The 15,961-nt window shown below is 39.1% G+C and overlaps 3 protein-coding genes across 6 annotated transcripts in view; 2 read left to right on the forward strand and 1 right to left on the reverse strand.

The window, feature by feature from the left end:
- Positions 1-15,961, reverse strand: part of LOC145908390 (uncharacterized) — a 36,855-nt gene that overhangs the window by 20,790 nt on the left and 104 nt on the right. For 3 of the 4 annotated variants that reach the window (XM_082995664.1, XM_082995660.1, XM_082995663.1), the window contains exons 2-4: positions 15,786-15,915; positions 12,394-12,601; positions 10,190-10,342 (exon numbers count right to left, since the gene is read on the reverse strand). The gene's annotated coding sequence lies outside the window, so the exon portion shown is untranslated. The remainder of the gene's footprint in view (positions 1-10,189; positions 10,343-12,393; positions 12,602-15,785; positions 15,916-15,961) is intronic. The other variant, XM_082995661.1, reaches the window with a different exon arrangement.
- LOC145908298 (sodium/glucose cotransporter 4-like) lies at positions 752-8,277 on the forward strand. Its single transcript, XM_082995547.1, has 14 exons — positions 752-943; positions 1,509-1,685; positions 1,969-2,133; positions 2,477-2,663; positions 3,687-3,892; positions 4,165-4,300; positions 5,003-5,119; positions 5,541-5,682; positions 6,038-6,206; positions 6,393-6,512; positions 6,766-6,861; positions 7,112-7,195; positions 7,253-7,370; positions 7,694-8,277. The coding sequence occupies exons 1-14, from the start codon at positions 800-802 to the stop codon at positions 7,891-7,893; spliced, it is 2,061 nt and encodes a 686-aa protein (XP_082851673.1). The 5' UTR covers positions 752-799; the 3' UTR covers positions 7,894-8,277.
- On the forward strand, positions 9,044-15,748 carry LOC145908387 (sodium/glucose cotransporter 4-like). Its single transcript, XM_082995658.1, has 14 exons — positions 9,044-9,357; positions 9,764-9,940; positions 10,202-10,366; positions 11,885-12,071; positions 12,409-12,614; positions 12,932-13,067; positions 13,265-13,381; positions 13,440-13,581; positions 13,917-14,085; positions 14,381-14,500; positions 14,816-14,911; positions 14,974-15,033; positions 15,327-15,396; positions 15,466-15,748. Exons 1-14 carry the CDS (start codon positions 9,235-9,237, stop codon positions 15,663-15,665), a joined length of 1,968 nt encoding a protein of 655 aa, XP_082851784.1. The 5' UTR covers positions 9,044-9,234; the 3' UTR covers positions 15,666-15,748.

Here is a 15,961-nt window from a genome sequence, read left to right on the forward strand (position 1 = left end):
CGCGGTGAAAACTATTTAGCCTCAACTTAAACTCACAGTCTGCGAGTTCAGAAATCAGCGTCATTGAACAATGTAGGCATATGGCTTCCATCAGATCTCAATAACACCAGGAAGAATAGTATCAACGAAGGCAGTTAATAACGGAAAGGGGTATAGCTACGAAGGCTATACATAGTTAAATTCATTGCGGCTCGAAGGGTTTTCTGCAAACACACTTTCACTGTGGTTACAGCAAAGTGTCAGAAAATCAACACCAGCGTCATGAAGTGCTTACGGTCAGTTTGGCACAAGAGATTGTGCGTAATCACAGCGAAAGTAGGAAAGCAAAATCTGCCGGAGACCGACAAGAAACGACCTCCATTGACCCGTGGCCAAAGCCATGTCAAGTACCTACGAAGCTAATCGTAAATTTCGTGCCAGCCATTTGTCATGAGAATTAGAAAGGTAGCGTCAAAGTGTATGATTGGAAGGTGTGGGTATTGCTTAGATGTGAAGTATCGTCGATCGTCCACGTTCACCAAAGGTGACCTTCACCTGATGAACCGTGTGACAAGTTTAGCAAAGGGAGTGAAATCAAACATGCGATTACATTTTAAAATTGAGTGTCACCAGTTTTAAGGAAAAGTGCGTATAAAAGATGAGTAACAATTAAAAGGCGTAAGTTAATATATATATGTGAAAGCTGCTATGGCTATGATTACAGGCGCACAGGAAGTCTAAAATGTAAGTTTGTTTTCTCAACAGCTTTCAATGCAGTTGTAGTCGACGGTGTATTAATCGGCCGAGACTCAATTTCAGCATGACCACCACTAACCCTATATTGGATACCACTTGGTTTGGCGGAACAACAGGCAGCACCTTATTACCCGAAGCTGGGTTAGAGTCTGCTGATCTGGCTGTCATCGCTGTGTATTTCATATTCGTGCTCGCCGTCGGTATTTGGGTGGGTTGCTTGTATTTAAAGACATGGCATCAGGGCAAAATTTTGGTAGAGCGTGCAGGTTTTAAGACAAAAAAAATCATACTACAACCATTACAGTGAATTTATGGAAAATAACTGGAACCAGGAGGCCAGAAAAACGCACAACATCATAATTTTAATACTTCGTGTAATTATAGAACTCTTTGAATAATTCTAAGTGTAAAAAGACTGGCCCATATTGCTATTAACATTGTCATGTTTAAAAACGTTTCGGCAAAAACTTATGCCATCATCAGTTTGAATGACGCGGTTGGTGCAGCTCCATCATTATACGGAGCTGACCTGCCCGACGTCTTTTTATGCTCAGAATTATGAGGAAATCCGTGATTTGTGTTCCTATCTTTGAATAAGTTTTGGAATCGCCAAACAGTATCTGTATCAACAAAGACTTAGTATATTTTCCATAAATAATCAGACATAACGACAAATGACTCGTGTCATTATAACACATTTCCTCGTTTCAATTTTGAGCAAGTTTGAGAAACTACAAACAACCAACTCTCCAAGGTTTCAAACTTTTTATCAGGCGATGTGCAGGACAGACAGAAGCAACGTGGACGGTTTTTTTCTCGCTGGACGCAACATCACCTGGTATCCCGTAGGCGCCTCTTTATTCAGCAGCAACATTGGAAGTGGACATTTTGTGGGCTTAGCGGGAACTGGGGCGGCCGCTGGCATTGCCGTGGGGGCGTTTGAATGGAATGTAAGCTATTTGTGTTCGGCAGTACTGCATGCAACTGCTCACAAAAAACGCAGTTAAATTTTTTCGAGTTCGCTTCCATTACAGCTTCTATTGCTGCTGCTTGAAAATACACATCGTACTTAATAGACATAGAACTGAGTAGACCAGCATTACATTTACAAAATATAAGAACACATATTTTCCCGTGAAGCCCATTTTTAATGGCTTCCGTTCAATGCAGTATTATAAAGTCTATTTTATTTGCAATTGTAACCTTAATAAAGTTAATATGCTCGTAATGCAGGCGATGCTTACGTTGCTTTTATTGGGATGGATTTTCGCGCCGGTGTACATCGCAGCTGGGGTGGTTACAATGCCCGAGTACCTCCAGAAAAGATTCGGAGGGCAACGCATACAAGTTTACTTATCTGTGCTCTCACTACTGCTGTACATTTTCACCAAGGTGTCGGTAAGAATGATGATATTAAAGTTTGTGAAATCGTATAGTCCAAATCGTGATAGCGCAAATGGACTTGTTATTTTCGTGTCGCAATAATGATCAATGAAACAGCTACTTCTGAAATTATTTCGGCCAGAAGTTGGTTAATCGTTAAACGTTGAGTCAGCAAGAATGACATTTTTGCCTGAACAAGTCTACAGAGAGACGCAACGCAAAAAAATAGATCGCGTTCGTTCGCTGTGTTGAAATACAACAGGAATGTTGGGGACGTATCGAATAGTCAGCAAATCCCACAACAAATTCACGACCAAGGTCTACTAAATTGTCGTGTAAAGTTTACACATTTATTTAGGCTGACCTTTTCGCTGGAGCCATATTCATACGAGAAGCTTTGGGCTGGAACATTTACGTTGCCATGGTGATCCTCCTGTCTATAACAGCTCTGTACACAGTAACAGGAGGTCTGGCGGCCGTTATATACACCGACACTGCACAGACGTTTATTATGCTAGCGGGAGCTTTTGTTATGATGATTTTGGGTGAGTAAAACCTCGAAAGGAAAATGCGGTTTCCTGCAGTGTTTAGGATTGTTACAGAAATGAAAAGATTTTTGTTGTCTTTGATAGTTTTTGGAACAAAAGTTCCTGTGCAATATATACGTGGTATGTATAGCCACATTATTAACGACTTCGCTGCGTATTGTAAGGGTTGGAAACCAACTATTTGGGCAAGGCGTGTACATTTGTTGGCACAAGCAATGCAATAAACTCCAGCAGAAGTTTAAACATCGCCTTATTATGGCAGAATTATTCTTATTCATCCAAACGCTTTGTCAAAAAATTTTCAAATTTGTCGTGAAGTCATATTTTCAAAAAGGTTGTATTTGACCAGCTTCCTTAAGTCAACATTAAATCTTTTCAGGCCACTACTTGAGAGTCAAACGTGCACTTTTGTTTGAAAAACGAAATCGTAGCTTTGTAAACATGTGGTTACTTCTTTGAACGACCCTGGCTTGAACAATGGTCGTACAAACTATTTCCCAAAAAATCATTCTTTTCCAGTCACGTTGCCAAAAAGCAAATAGTGACAACAGGTAACATAAAGTCACGTTGGTCACGGATTACAAGTTATCAAAAAGAATAAAGAACACCAACAAAACATGCATTTCTACTTTCTCAAAATACTCAGGAAGTTGGCCAGCATAACAAAGCAATAGGAAATTTTTCCGACAAACTAACTTTAGAAAATCTGAGTAAACTACTGGTGTTGATGTAGAATGGGGTTGAACTCAAATAATGCTGCATTTGGGGAATATTTTAAGAATAACAAACCAATTTCTTTGGCAAAAAAAACGCTAAAAGGCCTGTATATAACGTTGTTTACACCAAAACATATTACAATTAAGGGCGCTCGTGGCCAAAACAAATAAAAAACGCCGAACAATAAGAACGCTCAGTCACAAACATGGACAAGTCTCAGAAATAAAGGTTATATGACAACCTTGTGTGTATCCCAACCAACCACACACTGCCATTTTAATAACATATTCCATTCCAAACCAGCATTTATCGATGTTGGAGGCTACGAAGGCATGAAGACGAAATACATGGAGGCAAGACCTTCCATAATACCGAACGGGACAACATGCGGTATTCCGCGTGCTGATTCATTCAACGTATTACGGGACCCTATCAACTCAGACCTTCCGTGGCCTGGACTGACAATTGGACTCACCATACTTGCAGTGTGGTATTGGTGCACAGACCAGGTAACGATAGTCGACCTTGAAAACCCGCAATGTCAAGAATGTAGATTTGAAACCATAAGGCCATTATTTAGGCAACTTTAATATTTTCTTCCTGGACCTTTTCCAACACCACCTGTTGTGCGTGACACAGGTGATAACGTCAGTTACAATACAAAATAACCTCATGTCAAAACGCAGTTTCAACATACGTTGTGCTAAAAAAACGAACAAATAACCAAGCTACGACGGTTGCAACATAGCCAGAGCGATCAAAACGTCATTTGTGTTTCCAGGTTATCGTACAGAGGACATTGGCAGCCAGAAATCTTTCTCATGCCAAAGGTGGCTGTGTTACTGCAGGTTTTCTTAAAATACTACCTATGTATATGATGGTTATGGTGGGAATGATCAGTCGCATTAAATTCACCGGTAAGAAACTTAAACGTATCAACTTTGGCGAGAATGAAAAAATATATGTCAGAAAATGTAGTAAAACTAATCAATGGAGATCAACACGCCAGCAATATTAATCTGAATGTAAATACCGAAGCTATTATGCTTCTCAATAAGCAGACGTTTCGAACATAACTGTGTTCATCATCAGTGCTAATTCGGAAACGCTGTGGTGATGAACGAAGCTGTGTTCGAAAATCTGCTCAATGAAAAGCATGAAATCTTTTGTACCACAGCAATAACAATTTCGCCATAATAGCATCGTCGGTTTCTGTACTCGTAGCAATAGAGTGGTAGTCATAACATAGGTTGCGTTATACCTGATGAAGTCTCGCCGCATGGCAGACGAAACGTAAAAATACAGTATGTTTATGCCAGAAGATCAGTACATTTTTAATTGCAATATGCCTGCCAGCAACAGGAATTTCATAGTCATAACATATTTAGTGTTTTTTCAATCTTGTAGTCTAAGATCGAAATGCTTTCACGCAATCCTGTTCTGTAAATAACGTGAAACTGATAACTTAGTCCAGGGGATTTAGAAAAAAACTCGCACGGTTCAGTTTAAAACCTTGGTGATAACATTTCCCCTACTCCAAAACAACAGTTTTAAAACAGCTCTTTGCTTGCGTGCACTGCAGCTAAAGTCCTGATTAACCACATTCTTGTACCTATTAGATGCAGTAGCGTGTGCAGACCCCAACGAATGCAGGAAATACTGCGGTGCGGCTGTAGGCTGCTCAAACATTGCTTACCCCAAGCTTGTGTTGGAAATAATGCCAACGGGACTACGTGGCAAGTTTTGTTTGTAGATCGAAAAGTTGCCGTCAAATTATTTCAGAATTTAATTAAATTACGCATATTTTCCCGTGCATAATTGATGAAACTCGTTATGAAAATTGATCAAAATGTACTACAAGAAAATTAACCTATTCGAGGAACCTTTTGGTAAATAGTAACCTTTAAGGATTGTATGTCTTTGTGTCATATGTAACCTTTCAAACGCAAGTAATGCGCAGTTTAATATTTACTGTTTTCAAAGGTGTTCCTTGATCAAGACTTTAACCTTATAAAAGAAAAACGACTCTGACACAAATAGTTTTGTCAAATTTTGTGGTATTTAAAGACGGCACAAAATCAAAATAAAAAAGTCAAAGGGAAAAGTCGCAGCCAACATTAGTTGTTTATGGATATTAACGTATACGTAATATTTCAGGATTACTGCTAGCCGTTATGATGGCCGCTCTGATGTCATCACTGACGTCAGTGTTTAACAGCGCATCGACACTTTTTACGTGCGATTTGTGGCAGAAGATGCGCAAAAACGCCTCGGAGTGGGAGCTGATGCTCGTGGGAAGGTAATGACCTGAAGTTATCAACGATAACAAAGTTGGAAAGTAGCCTTAAATAAACTTACGGGTTTTGTAAACATGAGGATTCTTCAAAATTGCTTACACTGACGGATAAAATCAGCGTCATTGAACTAAAAGTAAAGCAAACAAGATCATTTGACCATTGAAGCGACAGAAAACCTTTTACAAACTTAAATACCCAAGGGTAACTAATCCTTTATGGTAACCAAACTTTTGCCAAACCGAGACACCGGAGTCTTAAAACACCAACGTCTGTACTTAGATCTTACATACAAAGAAATCCACAAATAATATAATCTGGACCCAGGAAGCAATTAGAAACAACACTATCTTGTTACAGGCTTTTTATCCTCGTTATGGTTGGAATCAGCATTGCTTGGGTGCCAATCATACAAGCGTCAGCAAACGGACAACTTTTCGACTACATCCAGTCTATCACAAGCTACCTTGCACCGCCAATCATGGTCGTTTTTGTTATGGGCGTATTTTGGCCCCGATTAAACGAACAGGTAAAAAAAACATTACATATCTTATTTTTTTTTGCTGTGAAATGCGGTGTTGTTGACTTCGTCTCAGGTAACTATTTCACAAGAGTTATTAAGTTCCGTTGATTGATATTAGTTTCTGCCCGAGCGTTTAATTAAATGTCACTGTTTTTCTTATTATTCTCAGGACAAATATTTGAAATTTTTCAGGGGGCGTTTTGGTCACTGATGTGTGGTTTGGTTGTCGGATTGACGAGAATGATCATGGAATTCGCTTATGGGGCCCCATTGTGTGGGGAAGAGGAATTCAGACCGAAAATTTTGTACAAGGTTTTTGTAACCCTTTTGTATTGTTACTGTCGTTGTTTTCTTGTGTTTTATACCCGGGGGCAATGATTTACAGTGCTTTTTTTGTAAAACCTTCGGGTATATAAACAAATGAGTAGTCAAAAGAAATTATGTTGTATAAGCAGATGTTTCCGCCGGAATGCAACTTTAATAAATTTGAGGTGCAACAAAAATCTGGAAAATAATACCATGGAATAACTGTCAACGCCTTCAGTAAATTTAACAATGTGTTCAGGTACACTATCTCTATTTCGCTATGATACTAGCGACAGTTACAGCAATTATCGCTGTGGTCGTGTCCTTAATCACCCCGCGGATTGAGCCAGAACATGTAAGTATAGAAACATCAAATAAAAAAAGCTTTTTGAGCCCAATTCTTTGCTGTAGTCCAAAACCTAAATCCACAAACAGAAAATCTGCTCTCCACTACACATGTGCTTGGACGTTTTTTGGTTGTATATTAGCCATAGTTTTTATAAATCACAATTATGTAGACCCGCCTTAGTTTTATTGATTTTAACACATTTTACGTCGTCGCCTGTTTTAACCACCTGAACTACATGTGATTGTTTAACTTCTAGTTGTACAGACTGACGTGGTACACTCGACATAGCGACAAGGAAAGGATTAATATTGGTACTCCCATAGCACAGCAAGAAAATCAAGTAAGGAATTAGGGTAAAAACAACTTTCAGTATTCCATTATGCTTTCTTACTTACAGCACAAGATGACCGGATTTTCAAACAAAGCGGTCACCGATGACAATAATGAACCTTCACACGTTTACACCGAGACTATTGAATCCGCAGATACAGAAAGACAGGAAATTGAGAAGAAAGGTTGGATATTACAAAACTTTATATTAGATTCACATAGACACATGTTTCTTGCACTGTATCGTTTTTCGGCTTTTTACTCACGCAGGGAGAAAAATAGAGAAAATTATTTGATTTTACGTCAACTTCAATGATTTATAATTTTTTGACAGGAAAAACCTTTAAAACTACGTCAAAATCGCATTAGATATGCAATAGATTCAAAACGTCCCTGCAATTTTATCGAGAAAAATCACATTGCATTCATGTCATCATTATATAGCACCAAAGTTACCAAACACCTGCAAGCCTATCGAACGCAGATAGATGATTTTCTTGTTGATTAGTTGAACAAGAAAATGATACGCCGATCTGGCGGAAGGCCTTGAAGCTCTTCTGCGGTCTGGACAGCAGCAAGAAGAATCAGGAACCGCCCCCTGTTGTCATCACTGATATCACAGAAGAAAAGAACTCGGCATTTATTGTTGATGTGATGGGAGCGGCTATGATTTGTACTATGGTGTTCTTGTTTGGTTATTACGCTTAAATGAGAATGAAGAAGGTTTGAAACTGTGTATAGGTGGTTGCGTTGTTGGTGTGTACATTATTAACACGTTAGTATGGTGACGATAAAGCGCTGGGTGTGTGATTGTTATATAAGCGCATTAACACGTGCCTTGTACGTGGCGAATACTGCACTTAGTATTTTGTACATCTTGGACACGTAAGAATGTGGCTAACAGACTAAGATCTTAACAATGCTCAAATCGTGGCCGGCATTAAAGGGACACATTAAAAGAATACAAATATACGACATCTTAAATCAACAATACGTGCAAATTTTCTATTAGCCTGGCGATTGCGCGTTTTGCGTTTGAACAAGGCGTCATTTTCATCGTTTTTGCCTAAACCGTTTATTGTATTTTTTTTCTCAAGGGTTTTAACAAACTATATCGAATAACAACAACAGTGCTATTGACCGTTAAAATGTCAAAGGTGAAGTATAAACAATGCTTGTCCACCCATGCACAACCAAACCCTTACGCAGTATGAAAGGGAATGTCCAAAGGGGTACAAACATATTAACTTGTTTCCCAACGAAGGTTATCAAACTTTATCAAACAAAAACAGTGCGACTAACCGCTAAACTGTCAAAAAGGTCGACCACGGCGTTGAAGTATACGGAACGTCGTGTCAGCTATGCATACCACAGCGGACCAACCATTATGTAGCATGAAAGGGAATGCCCAAAGGGGTGGCAAGATAAAAGATTGGAACTGCAGTCAACATGTCACAATGCGTATAGTTAATGTTTAACAATCATTTCGACATGCAGCGGCTGGCGGACAATTATTACCCTGTGGCATATCAATTGCGTACATAGCAGAGGCGAAGGGTTGGAATATAAATGTGCTGAGTGGAATTAATAGGTGCCTTAGTTGCGGTGGTACTTGAAAGTTTGGAATACAGAAATGTAACAGGAAATTTAACTATTATATACTTCAGTGCGATACGAAACAAAGGCTTGTCATATAATGTATGATATAGTACAGCGACAGTGGAACTGTTTTGTACTGAACTAAATGTAGCAATATCGTTACTGTGAACACGGTTTTTGACAGAGAGCTAACCAGACCAAAAACAGCGTATTTCACAATCGTAGATGGAGGTTTAAAAGTGCAAAATCCTTTTTACTACTAAAGTCGCCAAACCAATTGACAATTCACACACAATTCTGCGAAAGCAGCTCTGCGTGAATTAGGTACACACGAACGACCATTTACAGCAACAGCAAGGAATGCAAAATAAGTTAGATGACTAAAATACGTGTCTATATTCACAACAGAATCCCATAGTCCCAAAGATAAATTTAGCCCAAGCACAGATCATGGCTTCAACCGTTGAGCCAGAGGTAACCACGAATGCCTACGAAGAACTCGGCACTCTCGCCACCTGGGACTTTGTTGTCATTGGTGTCTATTTTGTGTTCATTTTGATCGTTGGAATATGGGTAAGTCATCGAGCGTGTTGTAGAACTTTATGTTTAATGGAAAGACTCAAAATCCTTACCAGTTTCACGCATAGACCTCTTTAAATATGGATAGGAATCTCCCGATAGTCTTATGGGCAACAAAGACTTGGTATATGATTTTTTAACAAGTTATATGAGAGAAAACCCAAGTCATTTGTCTTTCTGTTGTTTCTGATATGTTTCGACTACAATTCAGGGTCGTCAGTATCATTAAACGGAAGAATTGAAACAATACAAAAACTGTGCAGTCCTTTATGTCAGTTTTTGTACTGTACTTATTTTGTTTCAAACCGCGTTGTGTTTAATGAAGCTGACGAAGCCGAATTGCAGGCAAATTATATAAGCTTTATGTATTTGTCAAATTTTCTACTGGTGTGATTTACAGGCTATGGTGCGGACAGATCGAAGCAACGTAAGAGGATTTTTCCTGGCGGGGCGCGATATCACGTGGTTGCCTGTAGGGGCGTCAGTGTTCAGTAGCAACATCGGCAGTGGTAGTTTTGTGGGCCTTGCCGGCACCGGAGCGGCTACCGGAATAGCCGTTGGTGCTTACGAATGGAACGTAAGTTAATCGGTTACATCAAAAACATACCACAGCGCAACATATCTCCTATTGCGTAGTTCTTTAAAAAAGGAAGAAATAACAGACCAAATGCCGATTTTTTGAGTGAATTTAAACCAAAAGTTACAAAGTAGAACTGGTCGCGCAATTAATAACTGAAAAGGAACCCATCGGATGCAAGTACTGAAATCAGCCAGCATACAAAAAACACGGCCAATGCAACATCTACTAAACTATTCCATTTCTCACCTTTTAATTCAGGCGATGTTGATTCTCATGTTCCTCGGCTGGATATTTGCTCCCATATACATAGCAGCTGGGGTGGTGACTGTGCCCGAGTATTTGCGCAAGAGGTTTGGAGGGCAACGGATCCAACTCTACATGTCAGTGCTCTCACTCCTACTGTACATATTCACCAAAGTATCGGTAAGTAATGTAGTTAGCCTTTGTGTTAAGGGTGGCCCACATATTGGTGATGCTGTAAATGGGGTACGTATTAACCAACCCGTTGGCTGATCTTGGTTGAAAAAAAGTAAATTTTTTTACAGTTTACATGTCTCCAAAATTTTGTCAAAACTATTTACGTTTTCGTGGCTGCTTTAAGTTTGCCAGAATAAAGATGTTAATCGGAATTGTTCTTCTGGCACTTAAATTTCTTAAGTGTTTATTTGAAACCCATCCTTCTTTCACGAGGAAGTCTCGCCAGATGACAGACGAAACGTCGGTTTCAAATAAACACTTTAGAAACCTCAGTGCCAGAAGAACAGTTCTGATTAATTAGTATGCCTCGCAGCAAAAAATAAAATAGCAGTATAAAGATGTAAAGTTTCGGCTTGAATTATTTATCTATCGAAACTCGAAAACTGTTTTTAAATACACAAAAATAATATTGACTAAGTACTTCACTAAAACAGCCCAGTTAAAATTTTTTCAGTTTTCACATTGTTTCGTCTCTAGACTGCTTAATATACAAGGGGACTTCAAAAATTGAAATATTGGGATGTAACCAAAACTGCAGATGCAGCAGGATCACCGTAAATTTTGTAATAACACTACAAAACGCAGTAGCCTTTTACTACAGGATCAGCCTGGCTTATAATCAGGAATATATATTTCGCCCCATGGGCATTTTCAGTTCCTTGCAGTAAACACAATATATGATTTTCAAAATGATTGAAAAACAACAACAGTAAACAAAGGGCTAGTGATAAAAAACAACAACTTTGACCTCTTGCAATGCTACTGTGCCAAGGCAAAACACTGAGTTACCAGCCTTGCATGAAAAGGTAAAAGATTTGCATCAGACGTGGGTAGAGATAATGATCAAGCCGATAGGACGAACTGCGTAAAACTACCTTAAAACACACTAAAATAAAAAAACATTAAAACGATCAAAAGCAATGAAAAACCATCAACCCCACCCTAGGCAATATCATTTTCTGTATGTTAATGGTGGCACCAGTAAGGTGAAGCCCGCACATGTCTATATCCCAACAATGTGGTTGTTAAACAAAAATACGGGATTTAGACATGTCAAATCATGTTTATTTTGTGAAAAACGGCAACTACGCGTAAGAACAATAAACAAAGAAATAAAATGGCACGGGCAGCGATAAACCCATAAAGGTTATCGAATCAGGCGCCCATGTGTTGAACAACCACATTTTTAGTGGCAAAGTGGCTTCATCTGATAGGTGCCACTATTAACATACAGAAAATGATTCCTTATCTCTACCCGCCTCTGATGCTGTGTGCGCAATTCTCTAGACTTTTCATGCAAGGCTGGTAACTCAGTGTTTTGCCTTGGCACAGTAGCATTGCAAGAGGTCAAAGTTGTTTTTTTTTATCACTATAGCGCTTTCTTTACTGTTTTTGTTCTGATCCTGTAGTAAAAAGCTACTGCTTTTTTAGTGTTAATATACAAGGGGTGTTTTTTTTACGCAGGCCGATTTGTTCGCCGGAGCCATATTCATACAAGAGGCCCTGGGTTGGAACCTGTATGTGTCCATAATCGTTCTTCTTGCGGTCACCGCTCTTTACACAGTCACAGGGGGTCTAGCAGCGGTGATTTATACCGATACTGCTCAAACTTTTATTATGGTGATCGGTGGGCTGATTATGATGGGTTTATGTGAGTTTTGTTACAATGTATGAGTTTGACACGACACAAAAAATCATTCCAAGCATTTCAAGGAAATAAGCTTTAATTGGTGTATATACTAAGAAATGCTTATCAAGATTTTCTGCTTTTATATCGCATAGAATGTACCTTTTCAGTTATGCACGTTTGGTCATATTTATAAGTTAATTTGTGACAAACAATTCCTTTCCAAACAACAATGCTGATGTTCCAAGTGTCGGCCATAGTCACGCAATCATGTACCATGCACTACGGGGCGTTACGTAAAGTACGAAAAGAGTAACCAACTCTAATGTCACAGGCTGGTAATCACCATTATTCTTTACAGCTTTTGACTATGTTGGCGGATACAGTGGTTTGGAGACACAATACATGCAAGCAATACCGGCTGACCATCCTCCAAACACAAGTTGTGGGATTCCGAGGGAAGACTCGTTTCACGTGTTTCGCGATCCCATCACTGGTGACCTTCCCTGGCCGGGATTGACCTTCGGCTTAACGATCATCGCCACGTGGTATTTCTGTACAGATCAGGTATAAATTGTGAGTGAAAATGCCAGGTTTTTCCACCAACAATAGAAAACGTATATAGTTACGTTTTAAAACGGTGGCGTTTTGAAGCTGTATTTTCTAAACAGCACAAGACCATAGAAAATATTTATAATCCGAATATTTAAATTAAATCAAACAGAAATTGTATGGATTCAATTTTTATGCTGAAAGTTAAAAAAATCTGTTAAACATGCCTCTAATTCAATAAAGTATACTATACCCCACAGTATGACATAGGGTTCGTTGAAATGGAATACGGTACAGCCACATAAAATGATTAATATGCGCATTTGTGACAGGTACTGGCGCAAAGAACGTTGGCCGCAAAAAATCTTTCCCATGCCAAAGGTGGTTGCATAATGGCCGGATTCCTAAAGATATTGCCGATGTATATGATGGTTATGGTGGGAATGATCAGTCGTGTTGCGTTTACAGGTTAGTGAGCCAATAATGTTTTTTTATAGTGAGCTGCAGACAGGGACACAGTAAAGACATGACAGGTCATATCAGTGCAGCTTGTGTTTAGCGGAAAACCACTGTCAGGTTTTTAGCCTAATTCTCGCCTTACAGAAACGATAAAACATAGCACGTTTTTCGTCATGAAAATGTATTGTTTTTTCTTTTTGCAACAGACTCAGTTGCTTGCGCGACGAAAGAGGTTTGCCTTGAAGTGTGCAATAACCCGGTGGGTTGCTCGAACGTTGCTTACCCACGCCTAGTGCTGAAGCTGATGCCAACAGGGCTCAAAGGCAAATATTAAAGGTATTCAGACAACTTAGCCGGGGTTATGATATTTTTTCTTTCTAGGTCTAATGCTGGCAGCCATGGTTGCCGCTCTGATGTCATCATTGACGTCAGTGTTCAACAGCGCATCAACTTTGTTTACATGCGATTTGTGGGTGAAGTTTCGACCCAAAGCATCTGAGTGGGAACTCATGATTGTGGGCAGGTACATGAACAACAGCTTGGTCAAATACGACCAGCATGTGCTCATAAAACGATTCTGTTTGGCTACAGCAACGACATAATCGTTTCTGCAAGATTGGAATCCATGGGGTCTATTATGGTGCTAGCACAATAAAACCACGAAGGTTTAACTCGCGGGTTGTTAACACTGTTTGATGAAGGCTTTTGTCACGTGTTATTTTTTAGTGCAACTGCTCTGTTGCAGCGACGTGTATATCTTGCGTAAATACTACAATTCGTTGCACCTGTTAACAAATTTAGGGAAACTAACTGTTTTATATCGAAATGCGTGACATAACGATCAAAATATGTGAGCAGAATCTTCATGTTAATAATGGTTGGAGTGAGCATTGCATGGGTGCCAATAGTCCAGACTTCGGCTAGCGGTCAACTGTTCGATTACATCCAATCCATAACAAGCTATTTGGCGCCACCCATTATGGTCGTTTTTGCATTGGCAATCTTCTGGCCAAGACTAAATGAGCCTGTAAGTATCAAAATTTTTTTAAGAGTGTTTTTTTGATTGACTATGCGATTTTACACAAAAGAAATACAACTATGCACTTTTTAAGGAATGCGTATTACAAGATTCAAGTTGTTTATTGGTTGTGTATTGTTTGCTGAACCTTTTTTTGCTGAAAAAATTTTTTTTTTGATTGACTATCAAGCTGATACTATCGTGTTCAATTGGTTACGCACCTTCGCCTCTTGTATAAGCTTAAATCGAAAATGGTGGCGTTTGCGTGGCAAATCGAGACATACAACGGTTGTTTAAAACGCAGGGTGCTTTTTGGTCTCTCATGGCCGGTTTAGCTGTCGGTCTTACCAGAATGATTATGGACTTTGCCTACGGAGCTCCCTTGTGTGGAGAAGAAGAATACAGACCAGAAATATTGTACAAGGTAAAAGTTACATGTTTCATTCTGTTCCACTAATTAAGTGTTTCCCAACGTGTGGTACGCAACGGCATTCAAGGTGGTACGCGAGCAACTTTCTGTAATTTGTTGATACAGTTCGAATTTAAAAAATCGTAAGTGACCTCAAAATGTTCGATACTTTATTCCCTAAGGTTACTTTGTAACACTCAACTAGGTGGTACGCGTCGAAATTGTTTTACCTTCAAATGGTACGCAACCACAAAAAAGTTGGGAATCACTGACTAACTCTTGCAATTAGGAATCAACATGTTTGTTTGATTAACGGATGCTGTCTTTCAGGTGCACTACCTTTACTTTGCCATTATTTTGGCCGGCTTGACGCTGATCGTTGCGGTAGTGATTACGCTGATCACCCCTCCCATTGACACAAAACATGTAACTTTGAAAATTATATTTTATGAGTGACCTTGATACTAATTGTACGTTCTTGTGTGCAGCTTCACCGCCTTACCTGGTTTTCGCGATTCAGTAAGCGGGAACGTGAAGAAATAGATCCGGTAAGATTTAATAAAACCTTTGCATCCCACACCACACTACACTACACATTTTTTTGTTAACCTCTACCTCACACAGTGTAGAGGTCTTCCTTGTACTTGACATGTCATTAACACACATTTTCTGCAAGTGATAAAAACTATAGATATTGCATCATTGCTCTCTGGGAATCTAGGAGACATAATGCAAAATGTGACTGCATAATACTGAAGCAGACCTACATCCCCTGTAATATTGTCAACTGTTAAGAAAAAAAGGGGTTTTGCAACTTTTCATAACAGCAATATTTTTGCAGCCAGAAGAAAGCACAGAAATTAAAAGTAAAAAAGATGTGGAGTCAATAAACACAAATGAAGAAAACTCAGGTAAAACCTTACGTTCAGGCAAATTAAAAACCAACTCTTTGTCATTTTCAAAACAAATATTTGCTTCAGCACCAACAACGCAAGAAAAACCCTGGTGGAAAAAGGCAGTCAACTTATTTTGTGGCTTAAACATGGATGAAAAAGACAGTAAAGCAGAAGCTCCCAATATTACAGACATTACAGAAAATCCGAAGCCAAAACTACTGGTTGATATAATGTGCATTATCATGTTGTGTGTCATGGTGTTCCTATTTGGCTACTATGGGTAGGATTGACTGTGCGTTAAACTCATAAATCCTTCTACGATTCAGGATGTGGCTGTACAAGTAAACTTACACATGCAACCTAATTACACACAACTAGGAAAAAATGTTTTAGATAATAGTTACCAGTAATTTCTGGGTAGTGTACTGTGGCTCCTTGCAGTAGAAGTGCCTTCAAAGTTGCAGTAGTGTTTTAATGCCGGCCCCCTTTTTTTTAATAATTCCTTTGTGAACAATTTCTCTTCACTGACAACAACTGAAATAAAATAAGTTACAGAAGTTGGTTTCAATTGGCTGATAAA

This window comes from Ascidia mentula, chromosome 7, assembly GCF_947561715.1.
Source record: "Ascidia mentula chromosome 7, kaAscMent1.1, whole genome shotgun sequence".
Classification (NCBI taxonomy): domain Eukaryota; kingdom Metazoa; phylum Chordata; class Ascidiacea; order Phlebobranchia; family Ascidiidae; genus Ascidia; species Ascidia mentula.

Bases quoted from the DNA above. Each gene is read 5' to 3' on its own strand.
- LOC145908298 (XM_082995547.1), top strand. From the start codon at position 800: ATGACCACCACTAACCCTATATTGGATACCACTTGGTTTGGCGGAACA. The intron at 6,513-6,765 runs GTTTTTGTAACC...CAATGTGTTCAG, and splicing joins GACCGAAAATTTTGTACAAG to GTACACTATCTCTATTTCGC. The intron at 6,862-7,111 runs GTAAGTATAGAA...TTTAACTTCTAG, and splicing joins CGCGGATTGAGCCAGAACAT to TTGTACAGACTGACGTGGTA.
- LOC145908387 (XM_082995658.1), top strand. From the start codon at position 9,235: ATGGCTTCAACCGTTGAGCCAGAGGTAACCACGAATGCCTACGAAGAA. The intron at 12,615-12,931 runs GTATAAATTGTG...CATTTGTGACAG, and splicing joins GGTATTTCTGTACAGATCAG to GTACTGGCGCAAAGAACGTT. The intron at 15,397-15,465 runs GTAAAACCTTAC...TATTTGCTTCAG, and splicing joins CACAAATGAAGAAAACTCAG to CACCAACAACGCAAGAAAAA.